The sequence below is a fragment of the Sebastes fasciatus genome, chromosome 23, assembly GCF_043250625.1.
Source record: "Sebastes fasciatus isolate fSebFas1 chromosome 23, fSebFas1.pri, whole genome shotgun sequence".
Classification (NCBI taxonomy): Eukaryota; Metazoa; Chordata; class Actinopteri; order Perciformes; family Sebastidae; genus Sebastes; species Sebastes fasciatus.
In genome coordinates, this window is record NC_133817.1 from 21178030 (window position 1) to 21196734 (window position 18705).

At 36.5% G+C, this 18705-nt stretch overlaps 2 protein-coding genes across 3 annotated transcripts; both read left to right on the top strand.

The window, feature by feature from the left end:
- Nucleotides 1–487: 487 nt before the first annotated feature.
- socs2 (suppressor of cytokine signaling 2) lies at nt 488–8852 on the top strand. 2 transcript variants are annotated; one of them, XM_074624917.1, is made up of 3 exons: nt 488–986; nt 3379–3619; nt 5077–8852. In XM_074624917.1, exons 2-3 carry the CDS (start codon nt 3493–3495, stop codon nt 5562–5564), a joined length of 615 nt encoding a protein of 204 aa, XP_074481018.1. In that variant the 5' UTR covers nt 488–986; nt 3379–3492; the 3' UTR covers nt 5565–8852. The 2 variants fall into 2 exon arrangements, with proteins under 2 accessions (XP_074481018.1, XP_074481019.1); XM_074624918.1 differs by having other exon boundaries at nt 3384–3619.
- A 1793-nt stretch (nt 8853–10645) lies between these two features.
- cradd (CARD and death domain containing adaptor protein) lies at nt 10646–16626 on the top strand. Its single transcript, XM_074624919.1, has 2 exons — nt 10646–11609; nt 15420–16626. The coding sequence occupies exons 1-2, from the start codon at nt 11300–11302 to the stop codon at nt 15713–15715; spliced, it is 606 nt and encodes a 201-aa protein (XP_074481020.1). The 5' UTR covers nt 10646–11299; the 3' UTR covers nt 15716–16626.
- Nucleotides 16627–18705: the final 2079 nt, after the last annotated feature.

Consider the following 18705-nt stretch of genomic DNA (forward strand, 5'->3'; position numbering starts at 1 on the left):
AAAAACTGTATCAAAACTAATTTGTTTATTTTTTCCAGTAAAGAAAGGAGAAAACTGCTACGTTACACCAGATTCCATTCAAAAATCTAGCAATTTAAGATTGCCTCGTTTGTCGGCTGGTGTAAAAATCGACTTTAAATAAAATATAATTTGTTTTATGTTTATTACTGTCCAGTCTTCAGTTCTGCATCCATCAGGCGGTGAAGGTGAACCCAGAGTGTGTAAACCCTGTACCCGGCCCTGTTTGAACCCGCTGACCCGGTGCTGAGTTCTCCAGTTAACTCTGTCATGTTGTTGAAGCCTCAAAAACATCTGTGCACACCGCTGTGCACGTGCGTTCAACCTGTAACTGAAATATTTCACCTGAAGGCACACCGTGTGCGTGTGTGTGTGAGTGCGTGTATACGTGTACGTGTGTGTTAGTGTGTCAGTGCGTGTGTGTGTGTGTGTCAGTCCACCTTAAATCGGTCCTCTCTGCACCACGTGACTTTATTCCTGGAAAGTTCCTGGAAACGCTTCTTTTGTGTTTCTGCTGTTCTCGGTTGTTCCCGGTTCGTCTCGGTTATTAGGCGGCTGTGCTCGGCTCTGCTCGGCTCCGGAGGACCGACTCTGTCCCCAGCTCATTGACGGGAGGACGGACACCATGTTCGGGACTCACTCTCTGCTCTTTTAGCTGCTCTGGGAACCGGAAATAAATCGGTGTTGTGTTTGTTTGTTTCTCGTCCTCGACTCACCGGAGCGCTGACTGACTGACTGACTGACTGATTGACGGTTCGGATCTCAAACCGATCTGTCGACGGTCGGACCTCCGTTCGTCTCCGCACCGACCCGCTGTTTGAGCATTAACGGAAACCGAACCGGACAGAAGATAAAGACACACAGGACCGGGACGTCTCTGGATTTACACCGTAAATGTCGCCGACATGTCGGCTGTTCATGGAGGATAATCTGAGCTAGCAGCTAGCTGCGACACCGACACCGAGCAGGTATGGTAAACGTGTGTTTCTATTCTAATAACGTTAAATAACATAAGGTAGTTTATTACACGTGTAACGGACAGGTGAGGCGGGGATGAGAAGCACGAGCGTCTCGGCACCTGTCCTGCTCCTCTGTACAGTGTCCTAGCGGGGGACCGAGACACTGTCCACTGGGACACATTACAGTCATTATTATAACAATTTAACGGAACCTCCTCGGTTTACTGGTGTTTAAATAACGTTACAGTCCAGTCTTCATTTCTGCACTAAAGAAGCCATTCATCTAACATTATAGATATATATAGATATATAGAGAGAGATATATAAACGGTTAACAGGCTACAAAATGAAAAAAAAAATTGTGCCAAATACTATTCAAAATTTTAGTAATTTAACATTACCATAGCTGCAGACTGGTGTTTGAATCTACATATTATTAATACAGTTCAGTCTTCATTTTTGCAGACAAGAAGCAAATCACCTACTAGTATGTAAATCTAAACAGATTATTTTTCTACAAAATGGAAAAATCAATCACCTTACACCAAATTCTAATGTTACCTCAGTTCAGACTGGAGTTTAAATCTGCCTGAAAATACATCATGTTAATACAGTCCAGTCTTCATTTCTTCACACAATAATCGATTCACCTCTAGTATAGGTAAAGGATTATAATATAATCTGACTACAAATGGAAAATCACCATCTGCCAAATTCTATTCAAAATTATATCAATTTAACATCTCCTCGGTTGTGTAAGCGCCACGTGTAAACCTGCCTGAGAATAAGTCAATGTTAGTGTTCTTCACAAACCACTTTGAAAAAAAGCAGAATTTATATACTAATATATCAAATATATATAGCTTATTACACATATAACGGGCAGTATGTGGTGATGACAAACACAAGAGAAATAAAGAATAAAGCACCTGTATAGTTGTCTGTAATCTGTCCGTATGACCGGGGGATATTGTCACCAAACTACATTAAAAAGTCTTGCATTTTTACGTCTCCTCGGCTCGGTGTACAAATATGTCAGAAAATCAATAAAAAAAAATATTTTATTGTCCGTTCTTAAATTCTGCCCAGAAGAAACAACTCTCCATTTAGTTATATAACTATATATTCTCACTTTACGACGAATTCTGTCCAAAATTCTCGCAATTTAATGTTGCTGCATGCAAACCTGCAAAAAAAAAAGCAGCCAATCCGTATTTATTAAAATATCAAAGTTATAAAGAGAGATCAACATGTTAGAGTAACGTGGTTCATTACATAACAACAGTACTGAGAAGCGCTAGAGTTAATGTAAAGCAGCTTACTGTCGCCTGCTCTTCACTCTGTTGATCTTTCTAGGAAGGAGTGGAGAAAACTGCTTCGTTACTCCGAACTCCGTTCAAGTTTCTAGCAATTTAAGGTCGCCTGGTTTGTCGGCTGGTTTACAAATCGGTTCTAAAGAAAATACAATTTGTTTTCTGTTTATTACTGTCCACTCTTCAATTCTGAATATAATAAGAAACTACCCCTGCAGTACTTTAAGATATAAAGGTATGTAATATCACAGGTATAGGAAATAACAATAGATACAGGGGTCATTGTAGTAACACAGAATACAACAACAACGCAGTTACATTTTGTAGTTTATATGAATGTCCTAACTGTTAGTTGGTCAATATCTTAAAACTTTACTTTTAATAGTTTGAGCAAATAAACTGTATAAAAAGTAACTTGTTTATTTTTCTAGTAAAGAATGGAGAAAACTGCAACATTACACCAGATTCCATTCAAAATTCTAACAATTTAGGATCACCTTAAATTGTATTACTGTATTTAACATTATTGTAAACTGTATTAAAACTGAACATCTTATTAACCCCTTCAGACCTGAATCATTTCCACTCTTTTCCAACCCACCTCCCATAATTAAACTAAATCATCTCATGTCTTTATTATATTTTTGTCATATCTACTACGATCTGGTTGTTTTTAACCACATGTTTAAACTTTGGTCAAATTTTGTTGTTATTATTTTCTCTTTGGTCGTCCGAAAATTGTAAAAATGTCCGTTTAAGTCCACAGTTACATCTTCAAATGTCTGGTTTAGTCCGAAGATATTCAAGTTCAGAGACTAAAAAGTTTCCAATGTTGTGCTGTTGAGTGAACCACTTGTTTGCAGAATTTAACATGTGACCCTGTTGATTTATTGAAAAGTCTGATATTGTCCTCTGTTAGCTCTGTATTTGTATTTATGAACAATATTATCTTAAATTAATACATTTTTGAATGGAGTTCAATTTGACAGGAACAGGCTGAGTTTCCAGTAAAAGGACTATTTTGAAATGAATAATAATGTTAATCTTGAAGCAGTGGGACTGTTTTGATGGTTTTCCTTTATTCCCAGTATAGACTGGTGCAGAGACCAGTGCAACGTCTCCCCCCCCTCGTCTGGCTGCTGCAGACCTCCTCCATGTCCAAGCTGTGGGCCTAGAACTAGGCTGACGGTTGGATCTATCCAATGACCTGCCAGTCCTCCGAGTCCACAGAAAGCATCAAGAGCGACAGACGAGCCGACAACAACTCCAGGGCTGTGGAATCAGATGAGAGCCGCATCGCCTTGGCCATGAAGGACCTGAAGAACACAGGTAACAAACACCTGTACACTGACCCAGAGGCTCAATCAGATATATGTAATGTGATGTGTTTGAGAAGTGAATGCTGAAGTGCCTTAAACCTTCATTCTCTCTAACAGCCAGCAGGGGGCGACTCCTCTGGTTGTATAGAAGTCTATGAGAAAATGAGTCTACTTCTCACTTGATTTATTACCTCAGTAAAAAAATTTTGAGTTTATGGTCCATAAACCAAGATGGCGACGGACAAAAATAACAAGTTGGCGACGGCCAAAAAAGTCCAAGATGGAGACGGCCAAAAACCAAAATGGTGACGGCCAACACAAAGATGGATACGGCCAAAAACCAAAATGGCGACAGCCAAAAATCTAAACGGTTACGGCCAAAACTAAAATGGTGACGGCAAAAACCAAGATGGCGATGACCAAAAGAAAGATGGAGACGGCCAGAAACCAAAATGGCGATGGCCAAAACAATGATGGTGACGGCCAAAAACCAAGATGGTGACGGCCAAAAACCAAAATGGCTACGGCCAAAAGAAAGATGTAGACGGACAAAAACCAAGATGGCGACGGCCAAACAAAGATGGAGACGGACAAAACAAAGATGGCGATGGCCAAAAAACCAAGATGGCAACGGCCAAAACAAAGATGGCGACGGCCAAAAACCAAAATGAAGACGGCCAAAACAATGATGGTGACGGCCAAAAACCAAGATGGCAACGACCAAAAACCAAATTGGCGACGGCCAAAACCAAGATGGCGACGGCCAAAAACTAAGATGGCGACAGATGGCTACTGCCAATTACCAAGATTGGGGCAGCCAAAAACCAAAATGGCGACGTCCAAAAACCAAAATGGCGATGGCTAAAAACCAAGATGGCGACGGCCAAAACAAAGATGGCGACGGCCAAAACCAAGATGGCGACGGCCAAAAACTAAGACGGCGACAGATGGCTATGGCCAATTACCAAGATGGTGACGGCCAAAAACCCCAAATGGCGACGTTCAAAAACCAAAATGGCGACGGCTAAAACCAAGATGCCGATGGCCAAAACCAAGATGGTGACGGCCCAAAACCAATATGGTGACAGCCAAAACAAAGATGGCGACGGCAAAAAACAAAGATAGCGACAGCCAAAAACAAAGATGGTGACGGCCAAAAACCAAAATGGTGACGGCCAAAAACCAAAATGGCGACGGCCAGAAACCAAGATGGTGACGCCAAAAACCAAGATGGTGACGGCCAGAAACCAAAATGGCGACGGCCAGAAACCAAGATAGCAACAGACGGCCAAAAATCAAGATGGCTACGGCCAAAAACCCAAGCAGACTTTGATCGCATCAAAATGTGTGAACAACTGAAACCATTTAATCTATCGTTGTTGTTTATTAAGATTTCATAATTTCATAATATCTGTGTTCTTCAGTATTTGATGTATTTCCTGTCTCTCTCTCTCTCTGTGGCGTCAGGCTGGTACTGGGGCAGTCTGACCGCTAACGAAGCCAAAGAGATCCTCCAGGACGCCTCTGAGGGGACCTTCCTGGTCCGGGACAGCTCTCAGAGGGACTACCTGTTCACCATCTCCGCCATGACGTCGGCGGGTCCCACCAACCTGCGCATCGAGTACAAACACGGTAAATTCAAGCTGGACTCGGTGGTTCTGGTGAAACCCAGGCTGAAGCAGTTCGACAGCGTGGTCCACCTGGTGGAGCACTACGTCCAGCTGTCCAGGACCAGCGACAAGGCAGGGGCGGCGGCGGCGTCGAACTCTCAGCCCTCGGCAGCGCCGCCCAACGGCACGGTGCAGCTGCTGCTCACCAAGCCGGTGTACACCGCCACGCCGTCGCTGCAGCACCTCTGTCGCATCGCCATCAACCGGAGGACGCGGCAGGTCCAGGATCTGCCGCTACCCAACAGACTGAAGGACTACCTGACGGACTACACCTACAACGTGTAGACGGCGCCCTGCGGGACTACAGCTCCCTGAGGATTTAGACCAATCCCATCATGCACTGCTCCAGCAGGGACACGCAATAAGCAGAGCTGGAGGAGGAAACCTCAGCAAGATGGTGATGGTCCCTGAAGTACTCCTGAACCTGTACTACAGTGCAGTAAGTACTAGTATGACCCGTCAGTACTGCTCTACTGTATCTGACCACAATGTGACTTTAAAACTACTGTTAGCTCCAACGTGACGCCTTTAAACCAGAAGAGAAGAGACGCTGATATAAACTAGAGTTGTATAAGACGCTGGAGATCCAGGTTGTTACGTTGCCGACGTTAACGTCTTCAAATGTCTCGTTGTGTCCGACCAACAGTCCACAACCCAAAACTATTAACTGAGATATAAAATCATTAAATGTCGGTCCATCTGCGATGTTTTCCGTTATTTTGCAAATGTCAATGCACCCTCAGCTTATAGCAGAACGCAGTGACGTCCGAGAGGTAAAATTACTGTTTTTGTGAATGGAGTCTGGTGGCTTTGAAGACAGCGATATAAATAAGTGATTCATTAGAGTTTTTAAACACGGTTTAGTGATCCATTAAGACTTTTATATCCAGCTAAAAAACATTCCCTTCAATCTGAAATGGAAATAAACTTGCCTTTTTTTGGGTAGTCTTAGTTATTATTTTTTTAAATAAATTATTCGGTCTATAAAATGTCAGAGAAAAGTTTCTCCGAGCCCAAATTAGTGTCTTCACAATTTATTTAATTATTTATTTATTTTTGTCCAACCAGATATTTAATTTATCATCACAGAAGACATAATCACAGAATTATTATTCAACTAACTATAAAATAAAATCATAAATTATAGAACCAGACAATAAAGAGAATCAGGTGAAATTCAATACAAACTGACAGAAACTAAACTCAGTAAAGGTTTCCTGTTTTAAAGTCAACATAATCATCATCATCATCATCATCATCAGGTTGTTGTTGATACCTGCACACACAGAGGAAATGGAGGCCTGTGATTGGCTGGCTGACGACCATGTTGGGTTCAGTCGGGGCCAAACGTTAGTGAGGCAGCAGGACGCCGCTTCCTGATCGATGACAGCGTATAAAAACAAGCCGTCACAGTTTGACCTGCTGGACTCTGTCCTGCTGGATGTAGTACTCTGACACTCTGGACCAATCAGAGCACAGGAAAACAAAGGCTCTCTGGTACCCTGTAGTATCCCCCCACTCTGTGGAACTACTTCATTTATTTTGAGTCAAATATCTGCAGATTATAATCTCATAAATCTGATTATTATAATCTAATAATATAAAAACAACAATCTGAACAAATTATAGGTTTTCATGGTGCATTCAGGTGCTCCTCTGATGGTCCAAAAAATAAATAAATAAACGACTTGATAAATAAATAAATATGTCATTAAATATAGCAAAAATAATTTAAAAATAAACATAGCCATTAATTAATTGATAAAATGTGACATAACTTGATATCTCTGTTTTGATTTGCACCCTCATTTGAATAATGAGACAGAAATGTCAAAAGAAAAGAATACAGAAATAAATCAGTTTGGGGAAATAAATAAGGGTGAAATGCAAAGGGAAAAATCATACATAAATAAATAAATACATATATTTAAAAATAGATTAAAAAAAATAAATGAATAAATACGAAACTAATACATTTAAAAATAAATAAAAAGGAAAATTAAATAGAGTAAATAAAAAAGGAAATTAATACAAAGTTAAATAAATAAAGAAGCAAATTAAAACAGAAATATCAGTTTATGTCACATTTTATAAATTAATTCATGGCTACATTTATTTTTAATATTATTTTTGCTACATTTAATGACATTTATTTATTTTTATGAGTAATTTATTTATTTATTAATTTATTTTTATTTTTATTTTGGAAAGTTCCGTCCTCCATACATTCATGAGCTTTAAGTCGAAATGTGGAAACAACATGGACGCTGTGTTGTATTTTATTGCTCAAAGCATTTAAACAACACATTGATTGTGGTTTCCAGTATTTGCGTGACAATGAAAATGAACCATTAATAATTATTATAAGTAAAACATTGCTTTACCTGACTTGTGTTATCAAGGTTAATGCTAATACATAACTTTCTTTAAATAAATTGGTTTGGTTTCTTTAAATAAATTGTTTTTAATAAATAAATAAAAAATAAATAAATTGGTTTCAATAAATTAATAAAATAAAATAAATTGTTTTTTATATATTAATAAATAAAATATAATAAATTTGTTTTAATAAATAAATACATTTTCCAGTATTTCCATGACAATGAAAATTAACTATAAATCATTATTGTGAATCAAATATTGCTTTATCTGACTTGTTATCAGGGATAATGCTAATAAATAACTCTTCTAACTAATCTAGGTCATTCTAGTCCACTCTGGACAGCAACTAACGGCTATAACCTAACACCATATTACCATATTTATATATATATATATCATTTGTTTCCCCCTTTTGTGTGTTTTGTTGTATGGAGACATAAACCAGACACTATTTAAAAATCGGGCGTTTTTAGGATTCCTTGTTGATTGTTACCTATTAACACCTGGTGGAACCTAAAATATGAGCCTCTTTTAAAGTGACAGATCTTCCTGTAAATTCGGTGTATATTTGATCCATCAAGTAGCACTTTAGTTCGTAAAAACTTTTGGTTCTGGCCTGCCACGAGTGTTCTTCACTCCACAGCTCTGTGAGTTCCCTGTTAAATCTAATTAGTTTGAACTTTGAATCTGCTTCTCTTCATGTTTTATCAGCTGGTTTCTGTGACTCTAGTTTCCATGTTGGCGTCTCTTCCAAAGTTTTAAAGGATCAGTTTATGATGTGGTCATTTAACAGGAGGTCACTCAGGTAAACGGGGCGTTTGTGGACTCTACGTGATGTTTCTGTTAATATCTGTTATAATATTTTTGTATGGAGGGCTAATCATTGAAGGGAAGGGTCGCCTGTTTTCTCCTTCAGCTACGATTCTACGCTGATAAAGTGCATGTTCTGTAGACGTAAAATAAATCTTTATTACTGAACATAAACCACAATGAGCAGATGTTTGTACATATCCCAGCTGTGGAGTGAACCCTGCAGCTGTTTGATTTTTAAAACATATTTATTGATTGTGTCACACTGTGTTTTCTGGTACATGTTTTTTGTAAAGACTAAGTCCGTCTGCTGACAGGAAGCTGTGCCTCTGTAACGTTGATCAGCTCCAGGACAGAAATAAAGGTTTTATATGGTGCTTCATCAGGATGATGTGTTGACTTATTATTATACAGCTTTTACTGTCTGGTGTCTCTGTATGTTATCAGTTATCTATGGAGGACGGAACGTGATAAAATAAAAAATACATTTTAAATTAAATTAATTTAATTTAAAAATAAATAAATAAGAGCACAAATAAATTCAACAAATGCATAAATAAATGAATATATATAAAAAATAAGTACATTTGAAAATGAATAAGAATAAATACATAAATAAAAGGGAAAATTAAACAGAAGAGTAAATAAATAAGGGAACTAATATAAAGATAAATAAATAAAGAAGCATATTAAAACAGCTTTCCCTTTTATTTATGTATTTATTTTTAACAATTTTTAAATGTATTTACTTAATTTTTAATTTATTTCTATTTTTTAATTATTTATATATTATTATTTTTGCACTTACTTCTTATGAATTTATATTTATTTTTAAATGTATGTACTGTATGTATGCATATATTTATTAATTTCTGCACAATTTTCCCCTTTGCATTTCACCCCTTATTTATTTCCCCAAACTTATTTATGTCTGTATTCTTTTCATTTTACATTTCTTTATGCATTTCAGCCTCATTATGTAGATGAGGGGGCAAACAGAAATATAAATGTATTTCACATTGTATCTATTAATTAATGGTAACATTTCTTTTTAATATTATTGTTGTTACTTTTAATAACATATTTATTCATTTATTTATTTATCAGGTCATTTATTTATTTTTTATTTTGGCAGGTTCCGTCCTCCATAGTTCTGCTGATGGTGTCGTCTCACTTTTATTTAGGGATGTTTAAAATGTCAATTATTATTTAGGTTTCACCCTCATTATTGTATTTCTGTACAAACACTCTTATTTTTATATAAGCCAAAAACACTGAAATTCATACCCTCACTTATATGAAAGCTGTCAGTGATCCTTCTACCAGATAAACAGGAATGTATGAATGTAAATATAAATTCCATTAACACATTATTATAATTGCCAATTTATAAAATATAAAACGTTTTACAATACCCATAAATCACTAATAAAATACAACTGAGAGGCCATTGACACTGCTGACCTACAGCTACAGATAATTAATAAGTATCACCAAAGAATTAATGAGGGTTGCATTAAAAAAAAACTCCAGTTTTAGGTTTGTTCGTTACTCTGTAAATACAAACACTAGATACACAATAACATATGAGCCCCTATGAAAGTATCAGGTATTCTAGTAAATTCGGCATAAATTTGACCTATCAAATAGAAATATTTTTAATAAAAAACTTAATTATAGCATTGGATCACACTGTTTGCCAGCTACTATCCTTACAGTGAAAGCAAGAGACTCAGTATAAAACTATTTTTTCCTGTAAGTAATGTTATTTTATGTATTGAATGTATTGTCCCTAATAATTTCATAAATTCGGCTGTCATTAAATATTTAATTGTAATGTAATTGTACTGTAAGGGAAATATTGAGCTGAACTCTATAGGTAAATCTGTCAGTTTTAGGATTCCTTGATGATTTATAAAGTATAATCACCTGATAGAACATGCATATTAAAGTAAATGGCTTCCGGGTCTTCTGGTGAATTCGGCATAGTAGTAGCCTGAGTGGCCTTCACATTAATACAAGTCTTCATTTGAGCATTAACTCCTGCTGTTTGTTAGTAGAGAGGGCTGCAGAAACGAGACGTTGTCAGTCCAAAACATTGGGTGTTTTTAATGTAAATAGTGGTGCTTGATGTATTAAATATATGCCGAAATCAATATGAGTCCCTGTAGATTAAAATAAATTAACGTCTCAAAAAGTGGATTGAATTGTTCTGCCCCAACACGCCCCGTAGTCTACCGTGTTGACACCATTCAGCCGAATTTCATTGAAAAATCTCCCGATTTTAGGATTCCTCTTTTGTCGTTAACTATTAACACTTGATAGAACATAAAATGTGAGCTTTGTCGGAAACTTTAGATTCTTGTAGTAAATTCGTAATATAGTTGATCGACCAAGAAGCACTTTTTTCATACAAAACCTTTATTTTAGCGTCAGCGTACGCTATTTGCTAGTCGCTGCCCACCACTTAGTCAGTACAAACGTTGAGCTTTTCTTTAAAAAATAGTGATACTTGGTTTATTACATGTATGCCGAATTAGAGAGTGGTCTATGATAATGCACTGTATTAAATTGGTTGAACAATTATTAAAGTCTTGCACTCTATTAGAAGATTTATTGAGTGTAAAATGGGAAATTGAGTGGTTAGCGTGAGTAAAACGTTGGTTCCGCTGGCTTGTTTCCAGTCGGACACAATAACAAAGAGGAAACTGTAACTTTTCCGGTAGTTTCACGACCACACGGTAAGTTTTCCAGATGAATAAAGGAGTTAGTTGATAAAAGATTAACTGGTATGAGTTTACAGAGGTAGTGTCGGCTCTCGGCTCGTCATGGATCCGGTCCACAGAGCTCTGCTGCGGTCTCACAGGCTGGAACTGTCCGGGCAGCTGCTGGTGAGTGAAACTATCGTTCCGTTCCTGTACCAGGAGAACGTGTTGACGGAGTCTCAGGTGGAGGACATCGAGTCTCAGCCGACTAACAGACACAAGAGCCTGAAGCTGCTGGAGCTGCTGCCGAGCCGCGGACCACGGGCCTTCCACTGCTTCCTCCGGTCTCTGGACGACTTCAGCTGGGTCAGAGACAAGCTGCTGCTGGAGCTCCAGACCCGACCCGGACCCGGACCTGGACCCAGCTCTACAGGTGAGACGGGAACCAGACAGTACACCTGTTAGCTTCTACACCTCAGTAGTTACTGCACCTGAACACATCACAGTTTAAAATCCAGTTTCAGATTAGTTCTGTGTGAAAAAAGGGTACAAAAGACCAAAATCAAAAATAAATAAATTACTCCATAAATAAATAAACATGTCATTAAATGTAGCAAAAATAATATTAAATATAAATGTAGCCATTCATTTATTTCAAAATATTTTTTTTTATTTACCTTTTATATTAATTCCCCTATTTATTTATTTGTTTACTCTTCTGTTTAATTTCCCCCTCTTATCTATTAATGAAAATATTTTGTTTTATACATTTTAAAATGCAATGAAATAAATGAAAAATGGAAAAATAAATGGAACATATATTCAATATTTTTTAATAAAAAAAATATTATATGGTTTATTGCCTTTAAAAAAAATAACTTTAATTGCAATCAACTCATGAAGTAGTACATCCACAGAAAGTCCAACATAATGTATATTTGCAATTATTAATATTATTTTTGTATTTTATACACCCACTGGTACAAACAGAACAAGACAACCGAAAAGAAAAATATATAAATAATATAAATAAATATATAAAAAAAAGTATATATGTACACACACAGACACATTGATACATAAATAAAAAATAGTTAAAAGATAAAATAAAAAAGATTATATGAAAATAAGGAAAAATAATGGTTAGTACCTTTTAATAACGACTTGTCAACATTCACTTGTACAGACATTAAAACATGAGACATTTCAGATGAGAGGAAATTAATTTCCAAAAATAACGTCTGAATTTTGGCATAAAAGTAAAAATTTTAGGATTACATTTTCAAATGAAAATAATAATTCTTAAATTATAGTTTAGATTTTGAGATGAATGAACTGTGAGATAAAATATTTGAAATAAATGTGAGAAATTTGAAGCAAATCATATTTCAAGATTTAAATTAAAATTGAGATAAGAAGTCAAAACTCTGAGATTATATTTTGAAATAAAAAATAAATAAAAACAATTATATAAATATAATAAAAGTGACATATTCGAAAAAAAAGTTATAATTCTGATATAAGTGTGAGATACAAGATATAATTCTAAAAGTACATTTTGAAGTACAAGATAAGATTTTGAGATTAAATTCTTAAAATAAAAGTTTTGAGATTTCAGACCGAACAGTTTAGGATTAAAGTCCAAAAATCAGAGATATAAGTGACGATACTGAGATTAAATTTTGCAGATAAAGTTGGAATAATCTGAGATAAAATAAAGTCAGACTTGTGAGAAGAACAATGATTGATCAGTTGATCAGGTACAGACGAGTATTTATTTTTATCAGTGAGGGGATTTTTCTCAGAACAGCTTCCAAGTTTTCCAGAATTTTCCAGGACGTTTTCCAAGAAGTTTTCCAGGAATTAGTGGGACAAACAAAAGAGTGAATTCTTGGAAACAAGTTGAGTTGGTTTTAAGAAGATCAGATGATGTTTTTTACAGTGAAGAAAACTCTGAAATAAAAAGACGGAGAGTCTGAGGTCTGACACACCTTTTAAAGAAGTCAGACAGTCGAAGAGGAGGAGGAAGAGGAGGAGGAGGAAGAGGGGGAGAGCTTGTTTTCCAGCCGGGGGCCTCCCTCCTCCTCCTTTTCTTCCTTTTCCTCCCCTTCCTCCTCCCCCTCCTTTTATTGCTGCTTTCCAGGAATCTTGGCAGCAGCAGCCTGTCAGTGTTTAAAGCTGCAGAGCCGAATGATTCAGAGCTCCTTCATCACATGTTGACTGGCTCAGATACAGTCAGAGAGTTAATTCAGCTTTATTACACCATCATGGTTCAGTGTTTCCTCCAAGGAGTCAGAGGAGCTGAAACATGTTAACAGGAGGATTTATTCAGACAAGAGTGTTAAAGTCTGTCTGACTCACACAACAGTCCTTTCCTAACAACTTCTCCTCGACCTGGAGAGTAAACATCATGAGGAAAGGTGTGAAGGAAAGTTAATAAGGACTCAGGAAAAGGGAGAATCCCTGTTCTTACACTAGACTCCGTTGTTCTGATGCGAGGGTGGATGTTGCTGACGTGGTGAAGATGGACGACTAAAAGACATCTTAGATACTTCACCCTGTCTGTTCTGACCCATTGTTTCATGCAGGCGATAATATAAAATGATAATATAAAATAAAATATAATGAATAGAAAAAATAATAAATAACATAATAAAATTCTGTTAAAAATAAAGAGTTAAAAATCACCAAGATCTAAAAAGTGTATCATAAAAATGTAACTTAAAACTGGATAAAAAGTAAATTTATAACTGCAAATAAATAGATATGTCATTAAATGTACCAAAAATTATATAAAATTAATGTAGGCATTAATTAATTGATAAAATGTGGCATAAATTGATATTTCTGTTTTAATTTGCTTCTTTATTTATCTTTGTATTAATTCCCTCATTTATTTACTCTTCTGTTTAATTTTTTGCATTTTAATTATTAATTTACTTTTACACACGTTGACTGACAGCCCCCTCATCTTGTTTATGAAGCAGAAATGTATAAAGAAAAGAATATAGGAGTAAATAAGTTTGGGGAAATAAATAAGGGGTGAAATGCAAAGGGGAAAATCATTCATAAATAAATAAATACATACATTTGGTAATGAATAATTTAATTTAAAAATAATTTCAAAAATACATTTCAGAGTTAATAAAAATAAATAAATACGTAAATAAATACATACATTTAATAATGAATAAACACATTTAAAAATAAATGCAAAAATAAATGTAAAAGTTAATAGAATAAATAAAAACATACATAAATAAATGCATACATTTAATGAATAAATACATTTGAAAAATAAATTATAATTGAAATGAATACATAAATCAATACATACATTTAATAATGAATAAGTACATTTAAAAATAAATGTAAGAATACATTTAGGAGTTAATTAAAATAAATTAATACATTTAATAATGAATAAATGTATTTAAAAATAAATTTAAGATTTAATAAAAATAAATAAATAAATGTGTCTTTTGAATATTTAAAATTGTTTTTATATAGTTCTTTAAAAAAATTTCTTCAAATCACATCAGAGTGAGAAGAAAAACCAAACCAGAGAAATGAACAAGTCTAAAACCTTCTGTACTGGTACTGGTACTGGTACTGTACTGTACTGGTGGCACTAGTTCTCTGCTTGTACTGAGCCAGCAGGTGAGTGCGTCTGTAATAAAAGTCCAGGAGTTGTGAAACAACCACAGCGAGGAGGAGGTTACCGTCGGTTACCGTCGGTGACTTCCTGTGTCACGGTGACCTGAAACAAAAACACTGATTGCGACACAGAAAACGAGCTGATAGTATTTCTTCTTCTGTTGTTTTTTGTCCACACTGTCGTCCAATGAATGAAGACCAAACAGTCCAACCCCCCCCCTCCCACATCGACCTGTCAACACCGAGACTTAAAGACACAGAGTCATAAAGTTCACTGTTCACACCTGGAGAGAGACTGGAGATTAGGACTGGTTTCATCTGGAGAGTAAAAACAGGATTCATAGCAGAGGAATAGTTATTATTATTATTATTATTATTATTATTATTATTATTATTATTATTATTATTATTATTATTATTATTATTATTAATAATAATAATAATAACAACATTAATAATAGTAATAATAACAACAATAATAATAATGATAAAAAATAATACTAACAATAATAATAATAACAAATCAAAACTCAGATTTAATCCTTCAGAACTGAATTTATTAAAATGTTCCCCGTCGTCTCTGCAGACGTCCGGAAGGTTCCTGACTCGGTTCTCCAGAAGGTTCCTTCGGATCGGGACTTGTCCCGGCTGGCGTCTCGGCTCGGCTCCGAGTGGGAGGCGGTCCTGATGGATCTGGGTCTGTCCGCGGAGGATCTGTTCCGGTGTCGGTCCGATCACCGTCTCAGTACTCACGGGGCGGTTCTGGCCAGTCTGGTCCAGTGGAGACGATCTGAAGGGAAGAAGGCCACCGTTCAGAGACTCCTACAGAGTCTGCAGGCCGCCGGCGTCCATCCGTCTGTCCTGGAGGACGTCCTGATGTGACGAGTCCATCCGTCTGTCCCGGAGGACGTCCGGATGTGACGCGTCCATCCGTCTGTCCTGGAGGACGTCCTGACGTTACGTCCATCCGTCTGTCCTGGAGGACGTCCTGACGTTACGTCCATCCGTCTGTCCTGGAGGACGTCCTGATGTGACGCCTCCATCCGTCTGTCCTGGAGGACGTCCTGACGTTACGTCCATCCGTCTGTCCTGGAGGACGTCCTGACGTTACGTCCATCCGTCTGTCCTGGAAGACGCCCTGATGTGACGCGTCCATCCGTCTGTCCTGGAGGGCGTCCTGATGTGACGCGTCCATCCGTCTGTCCTGGAGGACATCCTGATGTGGCGTTCATCCGTCTGTCCTGGAAGACGTTCTGATGTGATGCCAAAGAGTTTAAAAGCTAAGAGATGAAACTCTGGTGCTTTTTTGACAGCTGCCGCCATTTTGGACTGAAAGCGGCAACGGTCATCAGACCCACGGGACTGCACCGCCCTGCACGTATGACGTATCGGGTTCTGCCAGTTTCCTGCTAGCTGTATTTGGCTTAAAAAGTTAAATAAATAAATAAGTAAGTAAGTTTTAAAAAAAAAACTTAAATCGATCATATTTCAGTTAGGGTTTTCTCCTGGTGCTCAGGTTTCTCCGACTATATAGTATATAAATATATATAAAAAACTTCAATCAGTAATAAGAAAACTTTATAGAGACAGGGCAATCTGTATCCTTTCATGTTTTTTGTTGTGTTTCATTGTTCTATGTGTGTGTTGTCTTTCTGTCATGGAAAAGCAATAAAAACAAAGTATCAAAAAAAATAACTTCAATCAATCATAGAGTTAGGGTTTTCTCCAGGTGCTTAGGTCTCCCTCTATATATTATATAAATAAATATATATATATATATATATATATATATACAGACGTAGGCAAAGTTGTTGGTAACGTTCTGTTAAAGAGAGAAAAACCCACAATGGTCACTGAAATAACTTGAAACTGACAAAAGTAATAATAAATAAAAATTCACTGAAAATTAACTAATGAAAATCAGATATTGTTTTTGAATTGTGGTTCAGCAGAATCATTTAAAAAAACAAACTAATGAAACTGGCCTAGACAAAAATGATGGTAACATTAACTTAATATTTTGTTGCACAACCTTTTGAGGCAATCACTGCAATCAAGTGATTTCTGTAACTCTCAATGAGACTTCTGCACCTGTCGACAGGTATGTTGGCCCACTCCTCGTGAGCAAACTGCTCCAGCTGTCTCAGGTTTGAAGGGTGCCTTCTCCAGACTGCATGTTTCAGCTCCTTCCACAGATGTTCAATAGGATTTAGATCAGGGCTCATAGAAGGCCACTTCAGAATAGTCCAATGTTTTGTTCTTAGCCATTATTGGGTGTTTTTAGCTGTGTTTTGGGTCATTATCCTGTTTGAGGACCCATGACCTGCAACTGAGACCAAGCTTTCTGACACTGGGCAGCACATTTCGCTCCAGAATGCTTTGATAGTCTTGAGATTTCATTGCACCCTGCACAGATTCAAGACACCCTGTGCCAGATGCAACAAAGCAGCCCCATAACATAACCGAGCCTCCTCCATGTTTCACATTAGGTACAGTGTTCTTTTCTTTGGATGCTTCATTTTTGCGTCTGTGAACATAGAGCTGATGTGACTTGCCAAAAAGCTCCAGTTTTGTCTCATCTGTCCAAAGGACATTCTCCCAGAAGCTTTGTGGCTTGTCAATATGCATTTTGGAAAATTCCAGTCTCGCTTTTTTATGATTTGCGTCCTCCTCGGTTGTCTTCCATTAAGTCCACTTTGGCTCAAACAGTGACGGATGGTGCGATCTGACACTGATGTACCTTGACCTTGGAGTTCACCTCTAATCTCTTTGGAAGTTGTTCTGGGCTCTTTGGTTACCATTCGTATTATCCGTCTCTTCAATATGTCATCAATTTTCCCCTTGCGGCCACGTCCAGGGAGGTTGGCTACAGTCCCGTGGACCTTAAACTTCTGAATAATATGTGCAGCTGTAGTCACAGGAACATCAAGCTGCTTGGAGATGGTCTTATAGCCTTTACCTTTAACATGAAGGTCTATAATGTTCTTTCTGATCTCCTGAGACAACTCTCTCCTTAGCTTTCTGTGGTCCATGTTCAGTGTGGTACACACCATGATGCCAAACAGCACAGTGACTACTTTTCACCCTTTAAATAGGCAGACTGACTGATTACAAGTTTGAAGATACCTGTGATGCTATTTACAGGACACACCTTAGTTTAACATGTCCCTATGGTCACATTATTTTACATCTTTTCTAGGGGTACCATCATTTTTGTCCTGGCCAGTTTCATTAGTTTGTTTTTTAAAATGATTCTGTTGAACCACAATTCAAAAACAATATCTGATTTTCATTAGTTCATTTTCAGTAAATTTTTATTTATTATTACTTTTGTCAGTTTCAAGTTATTTCAGTGACCATTGTGGGTTTTTCTCTCTTTAACGGAACGTTACCAACAACTTTGCCTACGTCTGTATATATATATATATATATATATATATATATAAAACTTCAATCGATCATATAGTTAGGGTTTTCTCCTGGTGCTCAGGTTTCTCACACAATATATATATATTTTTTTTAAATTCAATCGATCATATTTCAGTACGGGTTTTGTTGCAATGGAACGGACTATTGACTTTCACTTCTTATCAATATACGTTCTTTTTAGGGAAAAAGTGAGGATACTGACATTTAAATCAGAATTTCAAAATTAAAGTCTGGATTTTTAGATTAAACACTGAATTTTTAGGTAAAAGTCTTAATTGTGATATTCAGCCGGAAAACAATTATTTAAATGATTTTAATTATTTTTAATACATTAAAATTAGATATAATTTAGTAATTCAAATGAATTATTTTTAATTAAAATGAAAAACATTTTAATAATTAAAATTAATTATTTTTAATTAAATAATTAAAACGAGTCAAGT